The sequence below is a fragment of the Protopterus annectens genome, chromosome 13.part0, assembly GCF_019279795.1.
Source record: "Protopterus annectens isolate FY-2018-M chromosome 13.part0, PAN1.0, whole genome shotgun sequence".
NCBI lineage: Eukaryota > Metazoa > Chordata > Ceratodontiformes > Protopteridae > Protopterus > Protopterus annectens.
In genome coordinates, this window is record NC_056747.1 from 1,034,121,611 (window position 1) to 1,034,146,410 (window position 24,800).

Here is a 24,800-nt window from a genome sequence, read left to right on the forward strand (position 1 = left end):
GCATTAATATAGAATGCAACTGGAAAGTTTTTATATGAATTTTGTATTTGAAATGTTTTAATTTGTTAATTATTGAATTGTATGAATGATTGATTTATTGATTAATTGATTTATATAGGTTCATAGGTTTATACTAGGCTATCTGCCCTAAGGCATTTATAAGCCTAGCCCAAATTATTGTGGCTTACGCCACCCCTTATATGAAAAAATACTGTGCCCATTAGTTTGTTGTGCCTCTGTCCAGCAGTGACCCAGAGATGATTCCCGGGGTAAACCTACGATCTCCCATCCACAGGTCTAGATTTCTCTTGAACAGAGTCAGCAAGGTGCTCTGCCTCACATGGACCGGGATTTTATTCCACAGCATAGGGAGTCTCTGAGTGATAAATCTATCCCTCCAGCACGCCCTATTTATATCCGTGCTAAGGTTTAAGTCGCTTGCTCTAGTGGTTCTGGTGGATATGGATTTTTTGAGGTGGAGCATGTCCATTAATTCCGGGTTGGACATGGCCTTGTATGTCAGGCACATGTCACCTCTGAGCAGACGGTATGCGACTGAATAGAGCTGGAGTTTCTTCAATCTGGCAGCATATGACAGATTTTGGAGTCCCTTTATCCTTTTGGTGAGGAACTTTTGGGGTCTCTCCAATTGCTGCAGATGTCGGGTGAGATACATCCCGAATGGGGCATTGTACTCGATCATTGGTCTGATAAGTGAAGAGTACAGGGAACAATGACCTCACTAGATCTGGATGTGAATCCCTTCATGATCAGGTGGGCAATGTAGAAGGTCTTTCTAACCACTTTAGCAATGTGAGTGTCAAAAGAAAGGCCACTGTCAACCTGGGTCCCCAGGTCCCTGATAACCTCTTCTGTGCTTAGTGGATTGCCACCTATATGGTAGCTTGGGGTTACCTTGTTTTTCCCGAAGGGTATGACTATACATTTTTGGCGTTTAACTTCAGGCCATGGCTCTGGCACCAGCTATCTGTTTCCGTGAGTCCCTTCTGAAGGATATCAGTGTCCGATGCACTTTCCACTATGGCGCCCAGTTTGCAGTCATCTGCAAACTTTGTCAGCCAAAGTCCTCCCATGTTGGCCTGTACTTCTGAGAAGTAGATGCCAAACAATAGGGGCCAAGGACCGAGCCCTGTGGGACACCACTTGTGACCGGCTTGGAGTCTGACACAGCGCCAGCAACTCTAACCCTGTGGGTTCTGTCCTTAAGCCAGTTTGCAACCCATCTTGTGACATATGGGTTTACATTTAAGCTGGTAAGTTTTTTACAATACCCGAGTGGGGTATTGTGTCGAAGCCTTGCAAGGTCAAGGTAGGCTGCATGGACTGCCTTTCCTCATCAATGGCCTTGGTGACTATTTCAAGAAGTCGACCAAGTTCAAAAGGCATGATCTTCCCTTGACAAAGCCAAACTGGGTCGGGTCCAATGTCTGCAAGTCCCCTATATCTTTGTTTATGAGCTCCATTATGATCCTCTCCATAGCTTTGCAGACTAGACTTGTTAAGCTTATGGGGCGGTAATTACCAGGGTCCGTGAGGCGCCACCTTTGTGGAGTGGGACCACAGTTGCCGTCGCCACTCCTTGGGCACGTATCCTGTGGTAAGGCTGAGAATAAACAGCTGCCTTATGTGCGGGTTTAATTCCTCATTTAGCTCAGGTAGCACACAGCCGGGGACACCATCCGTCCCATTGATGCTGTGTTTTTAGCTTTAGAGAGAGCAGCTTTCACCTGCGCATTTGAGATGTCCGGGAGGCTACACTCGGCTGGGATAGTTATCTCTCCTTTAGGGGAGAGGGGGTGAAGTTTGCACTGAACCTGTCTGCCAGTATGTTGGCAATGTCTGTGGGTTCAGTGATTTTTGTATCATTTTGGACTAATTCTGAGCATATCTGTGAGTTTCCACCCAGGTTCCTAACATAGCTGAAAAAGGCCTTATGATTGTCCTTTGAATCCATGGCAATTTTTCTCTCAAAATTGGCCTTAGTTGATTTTATGAGTGCTCGTATTTTTTACTAATAATGATCAGGGTGACTTCCTTTATGGATTTTGTTCTATCATGTAATAGCTTTCTCCTCTTATTGTAAAGTTTGTTAATGGCTGGGGTCCACCAGACTGGACGTTTGCCCTTTGTGGAAAGAGTCTTGGTTTTATTTGGGATTGCCTGATCCATGCAGTCCTGGAGGTGTTCATAGAAGGCATTTGTAAGGGCTTCCGCAGCTTGGGTTGTGGTTTCCTCTGACTCAGGGGCCTTGAAGGATACCACACCAGTCTTGAGTAGTGTGAAGTTTGCTTTAGAGAAGTTCTTCACTATGGTCTTTTTTGTTTGGGGTGGGGGCGGGATGTGGATTTCCAGTGAGATTAGTTTATGATCAGATCTCACCAATGAGGGATATACTTCCGGTGTGGAGCATTTTTCTATAAATATGTGCTTCATTTTCTCTGTATGTATTTTCCTTGGAAGGCTACTGCCGAGGCGCTAGAGGTTGGATTAAATATTTATTGTGGAAGATCCTGGTCTTTGGTCGTTTATATTTTGGATTTTATCTTTTGTTTTTTATTTTACATTTGTTGTTAAGTATATCTATGTCCAGTAATCCTACCACTACAGTGACTAAGATTCTTAGGCTTGATTCTAGTCAGACTACCATAGAACAATACACTATGTCCTTTGGTAAAAGAACCGGTGTACGACCAACCCAGGATGAACAGACTAATTTTTGGAAGAAGTTCCTACAAAAAGAACAACAAAGAAGAACTAATAATCCTTTTTCCTGTATTGGACAACAAGCAGACAACTCTAACAGCAGAAACAAAAGAGGTATTTGATAATTGTCAAAAGAAAGTACAGTTGTGTACACTTACCATAAATGTAGATGTTCGAGTGTCTTCACTGTTGCAGTCATGACTGTAGGGTTCTCCCCTGCCGGCAGGCAGTCCTCGGTCGGCCAGAATCCCAAAGACTGGGTCCGGCGTCGGCTGTTCAGCCATGCTCCCTGACGTCAGAGCACCAGGAGTACAAAGCTGACAGCCGACGCCATGTTCTCCAGATGTTCTTCATCTCACATTGCTGCAGTCCTTACACTTGGGTAGTCCGCTGTCCTCGGTCGGCCCGAATATCAAAGTATTAGGCTGACGTCGGTCAAGGCGCTTAAGACTGACATCAGGACATCAGGGTACAAATGCGCATGACCGACGTCATATCCTCAGTCTTTTTTGCCGCATGGTCCGATGCAGAAGCAGCGTTGCAAGTGCCGTTCGGCGTTCTGAAATTTTTCGAATTCGGAGTTTCAGACCGAGTCAAAGTTGGCTATATTTAAGTTTTTTCTTGCCTCAGTGGTTTACCGGATGTCAGAAAAAGTGAACTACTGTATTTCTTGTGGGAAACAGATACCGCATAGAGATTATCATACTTTGTGTATTCCTTGTTTGGGGCCTGAGCACGACGTTGTTGGGTGTCGCTTTTGTGCTAGGTTCAATAAGCGCACTATTAAGCGAAGGTTAGATTGTGCCAGGTTGGTCTTCGGGAAGCGGTGCAATTATAATATGCCGTCGGATGCTCCGACGCCCGCTTCTTCGAAGAAGCGCAAAGACAAAGCAGCTAAACCCAGGCAAGAAGAGTCGTCCGTACCGGACGCCGGTTCTTTAGAGGCATCAGTGGAACCGGTGGTTCCGGAGGCTTCTCTGGAGTCCCAGGGGGAGACTTTGATATTGCAGGATGTGGCCTCTCAGGAGGCAGGTCAGGCTGCAGGGGCTTCTCAGGTTACTGTACTCCCCTCCCTTCCTAGGGTGGTTAGGCCCTCTCCTTCTGTTTCCAAGGCTTCTCCCAGAGGCAGGCCAGGTTTAGCTTCTGTTGGTGTCACTCCTAGTTCATCAGGATCTGTGCCCAAGAAGCACATGCTTAAAATGGCAGAAGATTTAATTACTTTGATTAGAGGTTCTTTACCCCCTCCTGATAAGAGGCCTAGGGTGGAACCAGAGTTGGGGAGTTTTGAGCAGGCTTCGGATGTTTCAGAGTCTTCGGCTGAAGACTTGCAGGAGTATTCTCCTTATTCTGATTCTGATGTGGATGATTCTACTCCTTCTGCTTCTCCTCCAGAGGATTTTTCTTTTTCAGAGACTCTTCATTCCATGAGGGAACATTTTAAGTGGGAAGGTCAGGACTTCTCTGATTCCAGGAAAAGGCTTAGGGAATTTTTGCTTTTACCCCAGCATAGGCCTTTGGCTATACCACCTGTTCTGGATGTTGTGGAAGATGTGTTTGCAGAGGCTTCACTTAATCCTGATTCTTTGCCTCCTGCTCCTGTTAAACTGGACAGGTATTACAGGGTGCCTGAAGCTCATAAATATCTTTATAAGAGTCCTAGGGCGGACCCAGAAACTGTTAGTCAGGGGCCTAAGGGTGTCAAGGCCTCTGTTGTAAAAAATCCGGTTCCTCCAGATAAAGAGGCCAGGGCTTTGGATAGATGGGGAAAGAAAGTCTATACTTCTTCCACCTTAGCTATGAGGGCTTTGAATTGCCAGTTTCACATGTTGAAATATCAAAACTATCTTCTTTCTCAATTGAAGTCTAAGGTAGATGCTCTGGCGGAAGGTATTGAGTGTAAAGAATTACAAGATTTGGTACATGTTTCTGAACAGGTGGGTAAGCATTCTTTACAATGTGGTTTTGATGCTGTACAGGCCTCGTCTAGGGTGGCTGCCACTGGGTCAGTTCTTCGCAGGCACGCCTGGCTGAGGGATCAGAATTTATCTGACCATGTTAAGACAAGGATTTTAGATGCTCCTTTACAGTCTGATGTGTTGTTTGGTTCACCTGTGGAGGCAGTCTTAAAGAAAATGGAAGACAAGGCTAAGTCTATGCAGACTGTTAAAGATTTTTTGCAAGTTCAGCCTACTAAGTTTAGTAGGAATTGGCCTGCTAAGGGGTGGACGTACCCTTCTTATGATTCACAGTCTAGTGGTAGATCTAGACATGGTAGGGGCAGAGCTCAGGGCTCTTTCAGACCTAGAACAGGGAGTTCACCTGCACAGTCTTCGGGTGAGGGCAGGGGCCAGTCCTTTCGTAAACAGGCCCAATGACCTACCTTTTCAGCTGCCAGAGCCTTCTGGTCTGGCAGCACCTTTGGGAGGAAGGTTGGCACTCTTCAAGGAAAATTGGAGTTTAATTACCCAAGACAGATGGGTATTGGATATCATACACCAAGGTTACAAGTTTTATTTCCATACCTTGCCTCCTTTCAAAGGCATGCCAGACGTTCCTCCTCAGCAAAGAATAGAGGCTCACAAACAAATTTCTCTGCTGCTTCAAATAGGGGCCATACAGCCGGTCCCTCTGCCAGAAGTGGGCCTAGGATTTTATTCTCGCCTGTTCCTAGTACCAAAGAAGGGGAACACGTGGAGACCAATTTTGGATTTATCTATCCTCAACACTTATCTGGACATTCCCAAGTTCAAAATGTTGACGTTACAACAGCTTTTACCTCTGCTGGGCAAAGATCACTGGATGGTGACTCTGGATCTCAAGGAGGCTTACCTTCATGTTCCTATCAGGCTAAGTTGCAGGAAGTATCTGCGTTTTGGCTGGGACTTCTCATTATCAGTTCTCTGCATTGCCCTTTGGCTTATCTACTGCGCCCAGAGTGTTCACGAAGGTTCTGGCTCCAGTGATAGCTTTCTTCAGGCTAAAAGGAATACAGATCTATCCTTATTTGGACGATTGCCTGATTCTGGCTCAAGGAAGGGACGAACTTCTTCATCATTTGCAATATGTGATAGCAGTGCTAAGATGCCTGGGGTATTCTGTGAACGAAATAAAGTCCAGTCTGGTACCCTCTCAGGACATGTGCTTTCTGGGTGTGAGACTGAATACAGCATCCCAGATGCCCTTTTTGACCCCGGACAAACAAAAGAATCTTTCCCTTTACTTCCATCAATTGTCTCATCAGTCCAGGCTGACTGCAAGGACAGTCCTTCAAGCCTTGGGGTTCATGGCATCTTGTATTCTGGTGCTTCCCAATGCCAAACTGCATATGAGGAAGCTACAATGGTATCTCAAAAATGTATGGACACAGCACTGCCAAGATATGGACACTGTCATTCAGATAATACCTTGCATTCAAAAGGAATTTTTGTGGTGGGCTCAGGAATGTCACCTAAACAAGGGACTCTCTGTGACCCGGCCAGAGGCGAGTCTCTGTGACCCGGCCAGAGGCGAGTCAGATTCTAACGACAGATGCCTCAGACAAAGCTTGGGGAGCTCATCTAAATGGAAAGTGGATACAAGACACGTGGCCTGCCAGACTACAACATCTACATATCAACTTGAAGGAGATGTTAGCAGTCCAATTTGCATTAATAGCTTTCAAGGATTTACTTCTTCCAGGGCAGGTGTTGGTTCTAACAGACAACACAACTGTCATGTGGTACATCAACAAGCAAGGGGGAACACATTCTTATCCTCTATGCAGACAAGCAATGATTTTGTGGGAGACTGCTCTCAGTTTACAGCTCAATCTTCAGGCAAGGTTTCTGCCGGAGCACAGAACTCCTTAGCAGATGTGTTGAGCAGACAATTATGGATCCCCACGAGTGGAAATTGGATCCTCATGTATTTCAGAAATTGACAGTGTCATGGGGAACTCCAGACATAGATCTGTTCGCTTCTCCACTAAACTACCAGCTGCTAAAGTTTTGCACAAAACGCTTTCATCCCACAGCTTGGAAAGTGGATGCTCTTTCTTTCAATTGGAGCAATCTTCATGTGTATGCCTTTCCACCTCTGCCTCTCCTCCCAAAGGTACTCCTAAAGGTCAGACAGGACAAGCCAAAGATGATTTTAATAGCTCCAGATTGGCCTCGACAGCACTGGTACCCATTACTGAGAAGTCTGGTACGGGAGCCTCCATGGCCTTTGCCTTCGATTCCACACCTGCTGTCTCAGGAGAACAGTCATTTACTCAATGTCAAACTTCACTCTCTTCACCTAACAGCCTGGCATATTCTGTTTTAAACCCTGGAGGGTCTCAGCTTCCACAGCAAGTTTTGAATGTTATTTTGGAGGCCAGAAGGCCTAGTACAAGGAAAGTGTACGCAGATAAATGGAAGAGATTTTTATTTTGGAGTGCAGCAAAAGAATTTGATGTTTCTAAGCCTAATTTAAGTATGGCTCTTCAATATCTTGCTGAGTTACTGGACAAAGGTTTGTCCTTCTCTTCTATTAAGGTTCATGATGCAGCAATTTCTGCTCACTATGACTGTGACCCACCATTGTTTTCTCATCCTTTGTTTAAGCAATTCCTTAGAGGGGCAAAGAATATAAGACCCCCACGTAGAGCTCCTACTCCTGCTTGGGATCTCAATTTTGTGTTGGAGAAACTCACTCTACAACCTTTTGAGCCTGCAGCTACTGCCGAGTTAAAATATTTATCATGGAAGACTGCTTTTTTGTTGGCCATTACCTCTGCGAGAAGGGTTTCTGAATTACAGGCTCTTATGGCAGTTGAGCCTTTCTTAATTTTCCATAAGGACAGAGTATCTTTGCGTACTAATCCTTCCTTTATGCCTAAAGTGGTTTCTAGTGTGGCTTTAAACCAAACTATTCATTTGCCTACTTTTTATGCCGGGAGAAGATTTTGCACACTTTGGATATACACAGGCAGTTGCGATATTATTTGAGCAGAACTAAAGGGTTCAGGCAGTCTCAGCAGTTATTTGTTTCATTTGCTTTGGGTTCTCAGGGCAAGCCTGTTTCAAAACAAACTATTTCTAAGTGGATTGGGTTTTGTATTGCTTTCTGTTATTCCCATCATGGTAAGGAGATTCCAGCTGGGATTAGGCCTCATTCCACTAGGGCTACTGCCACTTCTACAGCTTTTTTAAGGGGGGTGGCAACTAAAGATATTTTGGAGGCAGCCACTTGGAGTTCAGTGCATACTTTCTCTAAGCATTACCACCTTCCTCTTTACTCTAAATCTAGGGCTGGTTTTGCCACTGCAATTTTACAGGGCATTTTGGCAGCACCTAATGCTTTATAGTTTTGCCATCCTCCCTTACCTCTGCTTTGGGATTCTACCCAAGTGTAAGGACTGCAGCAATGTGAGATGAAGAACATAGTACAGTTTTGTACCTACCATAAATGTAGATGTTCGAAGATCTACATTGCTGCAGTCCAATTTACCCTCCCTCCTTCCCCTCTGTACTTAGAGGCAGTGGTGTGGTTTGGGTTGTAAATATTGTGGATATTGTATATATTGTACATATGATTAGTGCAAGGGTGGTTGGTTGTTTTTTGCTGTCTTTTGGTTTTGACCTTTCTTTTTAGGGTCTTCTGACATCTGGGGCAAGAAAAGACTGAGGATATGACGTCGGTCATGCGCATTTGTACCCTGACGTCCTGATGTCAGTCTTAAGCGCCTTGACCGACGTCAGCCTAATACTTTGATATTCGGGCCGACCGAGGACAGCGGACTACCCAAGTGTAAGGACTGCAGCAATGTAGATCTTCGAACATCTACATTTATGGTAGGTACAAAACTGTACTTTTTTCTTGCCCCAGATGTCAGAAGTTCCAAAATGAGTAAGGTCCCATACCTTTTGCAAATACACCTCAGAAGAAGGGAGAAAAAAGGAACCACACAAAAGAAAAAATAAGAGGGGACAGGAGGGAGGGAAACCCAGACTGCAACAGTGAAGACACTCGAACATCTACATTTATGGTAAGTGTACACAACTGTACTATGTTCATCGTGTTTCACTGTTGCAGTCATGACTGTAGGGTAGAATCCCAAAGCAGAAAGAAAGGGAGGTGGTCATAAAGTAGAGGGGGCGGCTATAAGGCCCTGCAATACTGCAGAAGCAAAGCCTGCCCTAGACTTAGAGTAGAAAGGTAAATTGTAGTGCTTGGAAAAAGTATGCACTGAACTCCAAGTTGCAGCTTCCAAAATGTCTTTGGTAGGAACTCCCCTGAGGAAGGCAGCTGAAGTGGCAGCAGCTCTGGCATTTGCTTTCCATGGTGTGAATAGCAAAATCTGATTCCATGAGCAATCCATTTAGAAATGGTCCGTTTTGAAATGGCTTTACCTTGGGAACTTGAAGCATAAGAAACAAACAATTGCTCTGATTTCGTAATGTCCTTGGTTCTGTCCAGGTAAAAACGTAGTTGTCTGTGTACATCCAAGGAATGCAAGATCCTTTCCCCCTTATTTTGAGGACTGGGGAAAAAGTTGGCAAGTGAATAGTTTGATTTAAAGCCACTTTGGAAACCACCTTAGGCATGAAAGTAGGATTAGTCCTTAAAGACACCCTCTCTTGATGAAAAATAATATAAGGTTCCACAGCCATAAGAGCTTGCAACTCTGAAACCCTCCTGGCAGAGGTCAGAGCTAACAGGATGGCTGTCTTCCAAGATAAAAACTTGATGTCAGATGAGGCAGCAGGCTCAAAAGGAGGTAAGGTGAGCTTTTCCAAAACATAGTTGAGATCCCAAGCAGGAATGGGAGGAGATCTAGGGGGCCTTAAGTTCTTAGCTCCTCTGAGAAACTGTCTCATGAGCTGGTGGGAAAAGATAGGAGGGTCTGTATTATAATGAGCAGAAATAGCAGAGGCATGTATCTTTATGGAAGAGAAAGAGAGACCCTTATGTAAGAGGTCTGACAGGTAAAGTAAAATCTGAGGAATGTTAGGAATAAGAGGATCAGAATCCTGAGCCTGCATCCAGGAACAAAATCTTTTCCATTTTCCTGCATAAGATTTTCTATTGCTAGGATGTCTGGCTTCTAAAATGACATCCATAACCTGCTTGGGTAGGAGAGAATGAATCAAAGATCCTGGATTAACCAGGCCGCCAGGCTGAGAGTTTTGACATGGGAGTGTAGAATCCGACCCTGGTGTTTGGACAGAAGGTTTGGAATCTGTGGTAAAACCCAGGGTGGCTCTAGACAAAGGTTTCTCAGTGTTGGATACCAAAACTGTCGAGGCCAATTTGGGGCCAGCAAGATTATCATCTTGGGCTTGTCCTGCTTGATCTTTAGTAATACCCGTGGAAGAAGAGGAAGAGGCGGAAAGGCATATCCCGAGAGGTTTCTCCAACTGAATGATAGAGCATCCACTTTCCAAGCTTGATCGTGGAAAGTCCTGGTGCAAATAATTTGTAGTTGATGATTGAGGTGGGATGCAAAGAGGTCTATGTGAGGACATCCCCAGACTGCTGTAATCATCTTGAATATTTTGGAGTCCAACATCCATTCGTGTGGATCCGAAAGGTTTCTGCTCAGACTGTCTGCCAGGAAGTTTTGCTTCCCTGGTAGAAACTGTGCTTGAAGGTCCAGATTGTAAGCTAGAGCGGTATTCCAAAGATCCATGGCTAGTCTGCAAAGGGGGTAGGAATGAGATCCCCTTTGCTTGTTTATGTACCACATAACTGTGGTGTTGTCTGTCCGTATCAGTAGTTGTCCTGGTTGTAGAAGATTCCTGAAGGCCAGTAGAGCTTTCTGAATGGCTAACATTTCCTTTAAATTGATATGCAGGTGCTTCTGATCCTTTGTCCAAAGGCCCTGCAAACAGTTGCCATGAAAATGGGCTCCCCATGCATAATCTGAGGCGTCCGTGGTTAGAATCTGAGTGGCAGGAGGCAGACAGAAGGGTTTTCCTTTGTTTAGAGTACATGCCTTGGACCACCAAAGGAATTCCTTTTGAAGACAAGGCAGGACGGAGATCAGTATGTCTAGACTGTGACATTGCTGAGACCATACACTTTTTAGGTACCACTGTATTTTCCTCATATGTAGTCTTGCATATGGTACGAGAAGGATGCAGGAGGCCATGTAACCCAGAGCCTGCAGGAATCTCCTTGCAGATAGCTGAGTTGTAGTTGCCAAGGTTTTGAAAGTTGAAGCCAGCTGTAACTGTTTTTCGTATGTCAGAAATGCCATCTGGGTTGTTGTGTTTAGAGAAGCGCCCAGAAAAATTATCTGTTGTGAGGGTGTCAAATTTGACTTTTTTATGTTTACAGTGAATCCCAGGAACTTAAGAAGATTCTGAACAAACTGTAGATGCTGGAGTAAGACATCCTTGCTGTCTGCCTGAATAAGACTCCAGATAAGGGTAAATTTGAATTCCCTTGAGTCTGCAATAAGCTACTACTGGAGCCAGGCACTTGGTAAAGACCCTGGGCGCAGTAGACAATCCAAAGGGCAGCGCAGAGAATTGGTAGTGCCTCGATCCTGCCTTGATCCTGAGGTATTTTCTGCGTTCATGTCTGATGGGAATGTGTAAATATGCTTCTTTTAAATCCAAAGTTACCATCCATGCATTTTTGGTCAGCATTGGCAGTAGCTGCTGTAGAGTAAGCATCTTGAATGTTGGTATCTCTAGAAAAGTGTTCAAGACTGACAGATCCAGAATGGGTCTCCATGAATTTTGCTTCCTGGGGACTAGAAAGAGCCTCGAGTAAAAACCTTGTCCCATCTCTGAAAGTGGAACTAGTTCTATGGCTTTCATAGCCAAGAGATCTTCCACCTGGTTTAATGCCTCTGACCATTGATGTTTTGGAAGATCTGGCCATCTGCTTGGCCTTGGTGGGGTATGAAAATGGTATTTGTAACCTATTGAAACCACATCCAGAACCCACTTGTCTTGGGTTATATGAGTCCAATTTAGATGAAAAAGAGAAAGTTTTCCTCCAAGAGGGGCTTCCAGGCAAGAAGTTCCTGCAGCCCAACAGAGGGAGTCATTGAGTCTGTTTTCTATGAGCTTGCGACCTGTCGTCTACTCCCCTAGGGGTGGAAGCAGTCCACTGTCTTGGTCTATAAGAGGCTTGCGTTTGAGGCCTACCTCGGGGGCGTCTATATCTACCCCTCTGAGGCCTGTCTGAATTGGGAAAGGACCAATTTTTTGTAGGCCAATTCCTGCTAACTCTGGGTGGCTGTACTTGTAAGAAATCTTTAACTGTTTGCATGGACTTTGCCTTGTCCTCCATCTTTTTAATCACGTCTTCAGCTTTAGATCCAAATAAAACATTATGCTGAACAGGAGCATCCAATAATTTAGCCTTTACCTGATCTGGCAAATTTTGTTCCTTTAACCATGCATGCCTTCTAATTACTGTGCCAGAGGCAGCAGCCCTACAAGAAGCCTCCAAGGCATCAAATCCACAGTGTAAACCATGCTTCCCAACTTGTTCAGTGGCATGCAATAAGTCATGTAGTTCCTTATCATCTGCACAGGCGGAAATGGAAGTTAGCTTTTGCTTTAAAACAGACAGGAGAAATTGCTGGTATTTCAGCATATGAAACTGACAGTTTAAAGCCCTAATAGATAAAGTAGTAGAAGTGTACACTTTTTTGCCCCATCTTTCTAAAGATCTGGAATCCTTCTCAGTGGGAATGGGGTTTTAGCAGAAGCGCCTTAACCCTTAGGACCCTGAGAAATGGTTTCAGGGTCAGCAGTAGGGTTCTTGAATAAAAACTGGTGGGAATCAGGAACCCTATAGTATCTGTCTGGCTTAACAGGAGCTGGAGGAAAAGAGTCAGGAGTTAAGTTAGCCTCGAAAAGCATCATCCACAATATCCAAAATAGGAGGAATAGCCAGGGGCCTATGTTGGGGAAGAAGAAGAAAATCCCTTAGTCTTTTCTTAGATTCAGAGTACTCCTGTCTTTCCCAGTGGAAATGTTCCCTCATTTCATGCAAAGTTTCCCCAAAAGAGAAATCCTCAGGGGGAGAAGCTGAAGGAATGGATTCCTCCGCATCAGAATCCTCATAAGGAGGGAAAGAATATTCCTGGTCAGAAGAAGAAGAAACAGAAGAAACAGAAGCCTGATCAGAGGAGTCATAATAAACTTCCTGCCTTGGCCTTTTATCTGGAGGGGGATGTGAACCCCTAATCATAGTAAGTTAGTCCTCCGCCATTTTAAGTAACTGTTTCTGAGACTTGGGAGCCGGATCAGAAGAGGCCTGGGTTGCAGTCTTTGATTTGGAAGGAGTCTTTGCCTTTGTCTTTGGCTTTGCCTTGATAAGAAGCTGAGTAGGCCTGAAAACCCCTTCGGAAGCTGGTACCTGTACAGCGGCTCCGGACCCATCCGAAGGAGCATTGTCCGAAGGTCCAACTGAAATATTCAAAGGCCTAGTTGGCTCCTCGTGGGAGTCCGTTTCGGCTATTGGTTCCAAAATGGCCGATGACAGGGGCTGCAAAAGCGCCTCACTGACGACGGCCGAACCTGAAGCTGGCTCCGCTTGTGTGATATCGTCTGATTTGGACCTTGGAGGCCTGTCGTTGTCCTTGCGTCGTTTGTGAACTCAGGTAGCCGGAACCGTATCCGACGACATTTTGTAATTAAAACGCCTACCGAAGTAATGAAAAGCAAAATCGTACCTTCGTTTAATAGTACGTTGATTGAATCTAGCACAAAACCGACAACTAGCTACGTCGTGGTCAGGGCCTAAGCAAGGAATACAGTAAGAATGAAAATCCTTATGAGGTATTTGCTTCCCACATGAAATACAATTACTAACTTTTTCTGACATCGGACTGGAGCAAGAAAAAAGTTTCCCCAACAGGGTACTTAGCTTTGAGTAGGAGAAGAAAATCTTCGGACTGAAGTTTGATTAGAAAAAATTGTCAGGAGTCAGCCGACCGGCACTTGTGAACTGCTATCACCGCACGGCAAGAAAGACTGGAGAACATGGCGTCGGCTGTCAGCTTTGTACTCCTGACGCTCTGACGTCATGGAGCATGGCTAAACAGCCGACGCCGGACCCAGACTTTGGGATTCTGGCCGACCGAGGACTGCCTGCCGGCAGGGGAGAACCCTACAGTCATGACTGCAACAGTGAAACACGATGAACATCTGGCAGTTCACTTGAACTATCTTAGTTTACAGACAAACTTGGAATTAGACATTACACGTCGTGGCTTAACAGCCTTCAAAAATCCTACTACCCCTTTTGATATGCAAGATGAAAATGACAAAAAATTTCAATCTAGGTGGGTAGCCGCTGCCCACAGATGTTCCACTGAGTGGATTAATATACTGGTTGAGAGAGAGAGAGAGAGACTAAAACAAGTCAAACTTCAGAATGATATTACTTCTACTTGTGAATCCCTATCCAGTGCATTAGGGGTTGAACGTATGGAACAGTGTTTACAGGACATTCAAAATAAACTGATAGATTTTGAGAAGGAATTGCTGAACACCAATTAATTCAAGCTGAACCGTGACATGAAACATTACCATAGTGGTTTTGCCTTTTTCCGTTTAACCAATAAGAAGCAACGACAGAAGAATGTCCAGTTTGCTTATCAGGAAGAAGTCCAGAGACATAATGGCGACTCGAGCGTCGGCTCGGATGTCTCTACTAAGTGGGAGAGTGAATCTGGGGATTAACCTGGCCTTCCAGCAGCCCAGGATGCTCGTTTTTTGCAAAGAAAATTTCGGAAGAACAAAAGAGCAGAGTTTGCAGAGAGAGAACTGGCCAGAAATCGTAATGCGACCTCAAAACTGGGGAATAGGCAGCAGTTTGATGGACAGTCAGCAGTACAAAAAAGGTACAAAAGAGGTACATGGAATTAATTCTAAAACGGCTTGTTTAGAGACTGTAATGGGTAATAATAACCAAATGAATAATGTTGATGTGTATGTTGTGAATTTATCGGGTTGCACATTAAGTGAAGCTGCATTTTCTGCATTAAACCATGGTTTAAAATTTATTCCAACTGTTATGCCTAGGTTACATATAATTAGGAAAGATATGTTCTGTTTGATACATAAACTGCATCTAGCATGCTTTTTTAAGGATAAACAGAATGTTAACAGCATGGTAAATAATTTAAATAGCAGTGTGTCTTATTCTGAAGATTCAGAAGAAAGTTTTTATTCCTGTGCTTCAAATGATGAAAGTGATGGAAGTTTAGAAGTTGCTAATGCTTACTGTAAAGCTAGATACATCTAAGATTTTGGTTAAAAGTCAATTTATACAACCATTTAAAGAAAAATTCACTAGCCAGGAAACAAACTGTAGAACCAAGGTGCTGATCAGACAACTGGAAACTCAATAGCGTAGAAACAGTTTATTACCGCTTTCGTCAGAAGACTTCATCAGAATACTTTGTTACAAAAAAAACAAACCTTAAATAACAGTATAATTATCCAATTTTTCAATTAATTAAGAATGTTAAAAACTTTTTAAAGAACACACACACATTAAATAAATAACAGTTCAGTATTATCTTTCTTGATACTTAACTTGCCATTTTTTAAAAAACATTTAATGTTGACATTTCCGTTTAAACCTGGAGGTTTGTCAGATTTCAAACGGATCTGCCATAAAGCTTCCCTCTGTTCCACATAATTCCTGAAATCTCCACCCCTCAAATCAGTTTTACAAACCTCAAGAACAGAGAATAAAAACTTTTTAAAATTGTTACACATAACAGAATGTCTAAATAATGCATTCGTTTCATCATGCCTTTTAATATCATATAAATGTTCACGTATACGTATTTTTAAAGGTCTTGTCGTCATTCCGACATAATAAGCTGGGCAGGTGCTACATAACCCAATATACACCACACCTGTGGTGTTACAGTCAACATATTGGGGTACTTGAAAAGTTCTGTCAACACTATCAATGGTGATCAATGGTCCTACTGATAAAAACCTACAGATGTTACAGTGATGACAAGGAAAAACACCCTTCGTGTTAATTCTATTATTTGCTGGTGCTGTTCTATTTGTTTCTAATGCTTTTTTAATGTTAAATTTGTTTCTAAAAACAAAAACGGGTTTCTCACCCAACACTTTTGAAATATCAATGTTTCCCTGTATAATTTTCCAGTTCTTATGAATCAAATTTTTTATGGCCGAACCATCAATGCTCATACCTAGGGAACATACTGGACCTATATTGTTGAAATCTGGAGAGACATCTAAATTGGTTACTTGATGTTGTGTGTCAACATGATTATTTAAAATAGCCGGATAAAAAGTACTTCTCCTGCTCATAACAGTGGTGATGATGTCATCTAACATAATACCAGGATACCCCCTCTCTAGAAATAATTTTTTAATAAATAAAATTTCTTGAATTAAATCATTGTCAGATGATGTCATACGACAAGCTCTTATCATCTGACCTTTAGGGATGTTTTTAATGGTGTGCATTTGATGAGCGCTATTAAAGTGAAGATAGCTGTTGGTAAAACTCTTTTTACGATATATTGTACTATTGAACTTGTTTTCTAGTAAGTCCCACCTTAGTGAGACATCCAAAAAATCAACTGTCGAGCCAAAACTCCCAAGTTTGAATTTTAAAAAAACATCCTGCTTGTTGACTTCATTAACAAATTCACGTACTGTGTTGTTATCACCTTTTATAATAAAAAACAAATCATCCACAAACCTAAGATATAGTAGAATATCAAAGGTGGTTGTTAAGGGTTTTAGAAAAAACTCCTCCCACCAAGTCATTACCAAATTAGCGTAAGATGGAGCTGCAGAAGAGCCCATGGCCACTCCTCTTTTTTGTCTATAATAACAATCCCCAAATAAAAAATAGTTGTTGTGAAGCAGAATTTCAAGAAACCTACAAATAGTAGAAATCTGTCCAGAATTAAATTCCTTACTTTTTGCTAACAATAACCGAATAGCATCAACCCCTTCTTCATGCGGTATGCAAGTGTATAGGGATTCTACATCGAATGTAAACATAATGTGTTTGTTGAAATCAAAAACACCTTTAATTGCAAAGGTATTAATTCTGTTCAAAAAATGCCAGGAATCCTTAATGAATGATTCCTGTCGGGACACCAAGGGTCCCAAGGTGGCATCAAGGACCAATGAAATCCCCTCAGTTATTGAATGGGGAGAGGACACTATGGGCCTAAAAGGGGGGTCTGAAGGATTTTTATGTGTTTTGGGAATACAAAATAAAATTCCAATCCTCGGCTTCTCGATCACACAAAATTCATACACTTCTGTGTTGATTTCATTGTTCATTAAGGCATCATATAGTAAAAAATGAATGAAAGCCTCTTTTTTCTTAATAAAAAATGGTGTGACTAATTCATATTCGTCACGGTTGTTCAATAAACTCATCATTTTGTTGTTGTACTGTGTTTGAGTCATAATGACAATATTACCACCCTTGTCGCTTTTCATAAAGCGTAAAGTACTATTCCTATCACGTAATGTGTTAAATGCTTTTCGTTCATTTAAACTTAAATTGTGCCTTTGTTTAGATTTCTGACAAAAAATGTTGTCAAGATCGTTGATACATGCCTCCTCAAATATTTTAACTGTGTGTACTAAAGGTGGATTGTACATAGAGGGTTTCACCAAATAACTATCTTTTCCAAAATCAACATCACTCAAAATGTAGGACAAATTTATTTTCCTAGAAAATTTTTTAATATCTAAAACAGTATTCCCATAATCAGCTTTAACAGTAGGGACAAAATTAAGTCCAAGCCTTAACACATATAATTCATCTTCGGTAAATGTATAATCCGTGAGATTTATTATGTCAAAGTTAGATTTAACATGGTCTTTGACTGTTTCACGATTTAATTCTCTTCCTCGGAGGAATGGGAACCTAAAAAGGTTCTGCTCCTGGTCAGCATGGCCTTCTTGTTGTTTTGCGCTCTTTTTCCTAAAAAAGCCGTATCCCCTGGATTTGTAGTGTCTGTTATAATGTTCTCACCAGTTTTACCAACATTGGTGTCAGTCCCTTTCTTTACCCTGTCACCCCCAGTATCACGCATTGCCTGGCCAACTGTATCATGGCTTGTTTCAACAGAATTGGCAATAGCGCTGTTATAATTATAAAACAAAGCGCTTTCTCCATTAATGTTTAATGGAGTCCTATTGTCACTTGTATGGACTTCATTAAACAAAGGCTTGTTGCTTCCTACGTTACTATAAAGGCGTTTGCTGTTAAAAAACGTACCCGTAGCTCTAGAATTAAATTCTTTGTTTCCTGGCACAAAAAAATTGTAAGCAGAATTAGTCCGATAGCTAACAATATCCCGTTCTAGTTTAGATTGTTTACGGTTAGTTACTTCAAGAGAATGCTTATCAATGTCAGTAACTAATTTGTTGAAAAAGTCATTCTGGTTTGAAGCACTGCAAACTTTTCTGAGTTTAGTTTCTAACTCAGATATCTCGGTTTTTAAAGCATTCATTTTCGCAATGTTATTATCAGTTAATATCTTCAAAAAGGTCATACCTGTTTCATTGAAGAACGACACTAATGTTTCAAACAATGGGTCTCCAATATGTACCCCGTTTGGGCATTTAAAAAACCGCAATCCCTTTGGCATCACCTTTAATTCCATACATCGCTTGAAATAACAATTTTCGATGTGCAAGGACCTGTGTCTTTTTAAAAGACGGGTCAATAGATCTTGTTGATGCATTAATTCTTCACTAGATACGGAACAAACATTAGCTGAATAATCACCAAACGGATTCGTGGTATACTCTAGCAGTGGTTTAACCGCTAATTCACGAACCGGAAGTTGTCGTCCGTTACCTCTGGTGCGAACTGCAGCTGGTTGCTCTTCTATCTCAATGACAGTATCTAATTCGTTGAAAGAAGCACTCGGGCTGGAGGCATTATACAACCATTTACAAATGAAGGTATACAGAATTTTGCAGCTATGGTGGATTTTGCAGTAGAATATGTATATTCAGATTTTAATAATAATAAAAACAGTGTATTAAATATAATTTAACTAAATTAAAATGGAAGGCATTGCAACAACTCAGTAAAAATGAAGATCTTGTTGAAAAAACGGCAGACAAAGGGAATAAGGTTGTATTAATGCATTTTTCACAATATATGCAGATGTGCTTTGATCATTTAAATGCTAAGGAATATGAAATAGCTATGCGCAAATTTAAAGATTTGTCACAGAAGGTAAAATGTCTGGGATATTTTACTAAAGATGATGTAGATAAAAGATTTAATATTGATAATTGTGAGATGGCAAAATTTTACTGCTTGCCCAAGATACATACAGACATTCTGCAACCACCGGGTCGCCCTATAGTGTCGGCATGTAACTATTTTCTTAATAACATGGGTATATTTCTGCATGGTTTTCTTTTGCCATATGTCATTAAACAAAGTTCTTATATTAAAGATAGTGCTGATTTTTTTAGACCAGGTATTACCCCTGACATGGACTAAAGATATGCATTGGTTAACAGCAGATGTGAAAAGTTTGTATACAAGTATTAGTCACCAGTATGGTTTGGAAGCTCTGTATAACATCTTAGGAGATAGTCCCCTTACATATTATATTATATAATTAGTAGAATTTTGCTTGAAGTACAACTATTTTGAATTTGATAATAATTTGATATCAATTGAAGGGCACAGCCATAGGGACAGCATTTTCCCCCATGTATGCCAATATTATGATGGGATTTTTTGAGCTTGAAATTCTTTATCAAATAGAGTTCTTTGAAAAGTATGTGGTCAAATATTATAGATATATTGACAATTTAATTTTTATATGTAAAGGGGGCAGAGATGAGGTTACAAACTTTTTGGATGACCTCCAAAAAAATAGGTTCATGTTGAAATTTGATGGTTTCCAGTTGGGAAATAAAGTGAATTTTCTGGACATCAGTTTAGAAGGAAGTAAGAGTGGGAAAATTGTCACTAAAGTATATCGGAAATTTGAGGATGGCTTGCATTTTTTTTGGATGCTTCCAGTTGTCAACCCCCCCCCACACACACACATCTTTTGAAATATCTTCCTTATGGAGAACTGACTAGGGTAAGGAGGTTGTGTAATAACACTAAAGAAGCAAACAGTAAACTACAGAAAACATCACAATTGTTTATTAAAAGGGGTTATAGTGTATATGAAGTGCAATTTTCCTTGGATAAGGTTAATAAAGGCATTATATGTAAGTCTAGTAGTGGCTATAATAATAAATATCAGAATAGAACAAAAGAACAATTAGATAATTTAAGGAAAATATATGCAGTTATGACTTATGATTTGTTGGCAGAATAAGTAAAACAAACTATCAAGTTCTATTGGACTTCCTTGTTTAAATACAGGGATTTAGTAGCTATATTTGATAAGAATTTAAACTTTTCATTTACATAAAGGACATGTTAGTCCATGCTAGATTTATAAGATCTAGTATAGGTTTGAACCATAATCCTGATTTTTTGGGAACATATCCATGTGGTAAATGTATAACATGTCAGTATACAAGCAGGACATTCCAGTGTATTAATGGAATACATTTTCAACCTGATGCTAAGTTTTCATGCAATACAGAAAGTATTGCGTATGCATTAAAATGCCCATGTGAAATGTTTTATGTAGGTGAAAGCAAAAGAGCATTTAAAACTAGGATGTAGGAACATGTCAGGGACATTAGAAATGAGAAAACAGAGAGTCCACTTGCAATGCATTTTAAAAAATATCATAATAGTAACCCACAAGGCTTATTGGGAACAAGTTTGGAACACATTCCTAGTACACAGCATAATATTAATGTAAAGAAATAACTCTTGCATAAAGAAACTTTTTATATTGAAATATAGCACTTTAGCCCCTAGGGGCATTAATACAGAATGTAATTGGAAAGTTTTTATATGAATTTTGTATGTGAAATGCTTTAATTGGTTAATTATTGAATTGTTTGAATGATTGATTTATTGATTAACTGATTTATATTATTGTATAAATATGTGCTGCATTTTCTCTGTATGTATTCTCCTTGTAAGGTTACTGCCAAGGCACTAGAGGTTGGATTAAATATTTATTGCGGAAGATCCTGGTCTTTGGTCGTTTTTATTTTGGATTTTATCTTTTGTTTTTTATTTTATATTTGTTGTGAAGGCATAAACAACTGACTGACAGAAAAAAAAATTTCATCTGACTGTTAATTATGAAATTAGTCAGTTGTGACAGTTGAGACTGAGAAACTGTGCAGTTTGTCAAGTACTGAGCAGTCAGTTGACAACAGGAAAGGGGAACTCACCAAGAAAACTGTAAGCTTGCCTTGGCCTTGCTATTATATGGTATTATCTCTTTAGTTAGATCAGGAAAGTTTAGTTAAGATAGTTTTTCTTGTATAATGGACTCTTATCCTGCAGTTTGATTTACATTTCTGGTGACTGAATTCCAATGTTTGAGAGTTACTGATTGTCAATTTTGTAATCATTTTTACTCATTATTAAATGTTTTTCATTATTTTACATTGTGGCTGGAAACCAGTGTTTTTCTTTAGAGATTAGAGACTGCTTCTACCTGTTCGATACTCCCCAGGTCACCCCAAGGCCTGGCTGTTCTGGTCATTGCTATCATTTACTTTGATATTTAATTTTCATAATTGGACACCCCTTTTGTAGGGCATGAAGACCCTCTGATTGGTGGCAGCGTTTCTGTATTTGTTTTGGGAAAGAGACACAGCTGGAAATCTGTGTCATGCTTTCCCAGAAGTGTTTGGATGTGTGAGATTTTAATTTACTTTGAGTGCGAGTGTATCAGAGGTCTTAAACTGGGATACTTTGCTCTGAAGTGTGTAAGAAGAAAATACAGTTGGGTGGACAGAGGTAGACAGTCTCGTCCCAGAGAAAACAGAGCATGTTCTTTCTGTGCTCTTAGGGAAAATTGTGAAATATTACTTTTGTTTATGTGACAGTCCCATATTGGAGTCAGTAGTGAGGATTGAAGCTCCTTAGTTAATGACCCAGGATAGTAAGAGACTTCATTTAATTGTTAGCAGTCCTGTGAAGTACTGGTCAAATGTCACATTAATTAGTGGCAGTCCGGTGGGATATAGCCAGACATCACATACTACACTAGCTAAAGTAGTGAGCTGTATACTGCAGCCAAATGCAGTGTACATAGGCAATGGTACTGAGGCCACCTACAACTCTGTAATTTCCATAACAACTGCAGCAGTTGCTCATATAAAAGGTTGCTATTCTTGGTTTCTTTCTCTCCTTTCTCATGTTGTTTTACTCGCATCCTTAGCACAGCTGTTGATAATCTCTCTGCAATATCACTATAAATAAATAAAAAAAAAAAACAAATACAAAAAGTGGCTCAAAGCACTACCAAATAAAAACATAATAAGAATCCAACACATATCAGGTTAATCCCCATCAGTAGAACAAGGTAAGATGTGTTTGTTCCTTTAAACATTAGCATATCTAAAGTTGGTATGGGGAAGCAGGATCTTGACTTGGGTGAGGGAAACTGAAAGGAGACAAACGTGTCAGGGTATAGCTGGATTATTAATGTTCTCTAATCATCTGTTCATACGTAAAAGCTCTAATTGAGAAAATTAGTAAAGACAAACTGATGGAGACTGTTCTTGTGATTGTTACGTATAGCACATCAGCTGTAAATCACTTTTGCATTCCTAAAAACACCCTACACAAAGGAGTTACACCTGCATGCTATACATAACCATCATTTTCCTTGAGATCAGGCTGGATAAATGGGCTCAAGCTGACTGCAGCTGGGCGACACCAGCACCTCTGGGTGCACCCTCCGAAAGTAAAAGCTAAGGGTGTACATACTCTAATCTCCTTTCCCTTAGTACTAAAATAAAAAAGAAAGGTGCATCATCACTGAAAATTACTAAGAAAACTTAAAGGAAATAACTCTTGCAACTTAAACAAACCAAACAAACCAAAAGACCGAAATATCAAGTATAAACTTTATTCTCAAAATAGATTGAGCACTTTTGTCCTTAGCAAACCCAGGCCTTCTTCAGAATGAGTTGATGAATACTCAAATGTCCTTTAAATAATCAAGCACAGCTCACAATTAATGAATGAATGAATGGATTAATGAATGAATGAAATCCTATTAAAACAGTTGAATTTAAGGTGACACTGTTATAAAAAAACATTAAAACCAAATAACTTGTTAAAACAAATGGATAAAACCATTCTTGAATAAATACATTAAACACTAAAGTATTCACACACGCACACACGCACACGCACACACACACACACACACACACACACACACACACACACACACACACACACACACACACACACACACACACACACACACACACACACACACAATAAAACTGTGTATTGCTAATGCTATAACCCCATAACATTTTAAACCAAAAACAAATGCTGTAGAAAACCTACTCAATTGGAGGCACATGAAGTTAAGTGGCAGTTTAGACTACATGCTTTTCAAAAACCCGGTCTGAATGAACAGAGTTCTGTTCAACCCCTTTTCAAAATTAGATCATTATGTATTTGAGTAGGTTTTCTACATTTGTTTTTGGTTTAAAATTCTATGGGGTTACAGCATTAGCAATACAAAGTTTTATCATGTGTGGATACTTTTTGTTTAATGCATTTATTTTGGAACAACTGTATCCATTTGTTTTAATAATTACTTTGGTTTTAATGTTTGTTTTTATAATACCATCACTTTAAATTCAACTGTTTTAATAGGATTTAATTAATTAATTGTGAGCCGTGCCTGATTATTTAAGGGACATTTGAATATTCATTAACTTATTCTGAAGAAGTCCTGGGTTTGTAAGGATGAAAGCACTCAATCTATTTTGGAAATAAAGTTTATACTTGATATTTTGGTCTTTTGATTCGTTTAGTAAAATGCAAGCATTACTTTCTTTAAGTTTCCTTTCCCTCAGACAAAGAATGGCTCAGGCAATAGGCCTTGCTACCTCAGCACAAGCTCAGCCTCCCCCCAATGACATTTCTAAAACCTCTCCTCAGAAAGGCTATTTCTATACTCAACATCCAAAGCTTTGGTCCTTGTAGAAATGCTTCAGTCTATACTGCAGATGAAAGAATTACCCACTCACCGGTTCCTGAGTAAGGCACACTCAACCTCTACCAACTTTATGGACATAAGGTAGGCTTTTCCTTTCAATATTGCCTACTGGCAGAGTTGAACTCTGTGCACTTGTGTTATGCATGACATCATGCTCATTATCTAATCACAACAACATATGCCAGTGTTCAATTTCATACTCCTCCCATAAGAAGTACACACAATGTCAGTGCATGTCTTGACTGGTAATATGATGGCAACATGAACACCTGGTTGACTTGTAAGGCATACACATTTAGGAGCTTTACAGACTACAACTAGAATCATGATCCAAACTGTGCAAGCAGCAGAAAGAACTGGCAGGCTCAGTGACGAATTATGCATCCAGTGCATGGTGTCAATGCAGAAAAGTAGCCCTACAGCATCTTCCAGAATTTTGCTAAATGACCTACCAATGATGGTCCTTAACATGGTCCCATACCCTGCATTTCTTCTTGGAGGAATGAAGCCACCTGCATTGGATTTACTCCACACCAGCATCGTTACAACTTGATAATGTAATTGATACTCTGGAACCACTGCAAAAGTCATTCATTTTAACAGGTGTCAAAAGCCACTACCACTGAAATTTTGGCAACCATACCTGCATTCTTTTGATCATTGTAAGTTGCTCTACCAAAGGCTGCACCTCCCCAGTAAGGTTCATTGTCCCCTCCAACATTATGACAGCATGCACTGTGGGAAACTGTGTTCGACTCAGCTGCTCCTGATGCAAGGAAAGCATTAAAGGTATACTGAAAAGAAAAACAAAGCATTTTCAATGCAGTTACACAAATGTAGCAACACCAATACACAGTGCAGATCAACAATAAATTGCCTTCAGTGTCTGCTCTAGTGTCATTTCATTCAGAAAAACATTACCAGGCCCAAACGCAAACCTGCTTTACACATTTTCTCCTAGGATACTCCATTG

The 24,800-nt window shown here is 40.7% G+C and overlaps 1 protein-coding gene across 1 annotated transcript in view; it reads right to left on the reverse strand.

Moving 5' to 3' along the window:
- The window catches only part of MED24 (mediator complex subunit 24), a 1,193,465-nt gene that overhangs the window by 995,691 nt on the left and 172,974 nt on the right, over positions 1–24,800 (reverse strand). Inside the window, exon 8 of the mRNA XM_044055033.1 lies at positions 24,471–24,621. Coding sequence (XP_043910968.1) covers positions 24,471–24,621 — 151 coding nt within the window. The remainder of the gene's footprint in view (positions 1–24,470; positions 24,622–24,800) is intronic.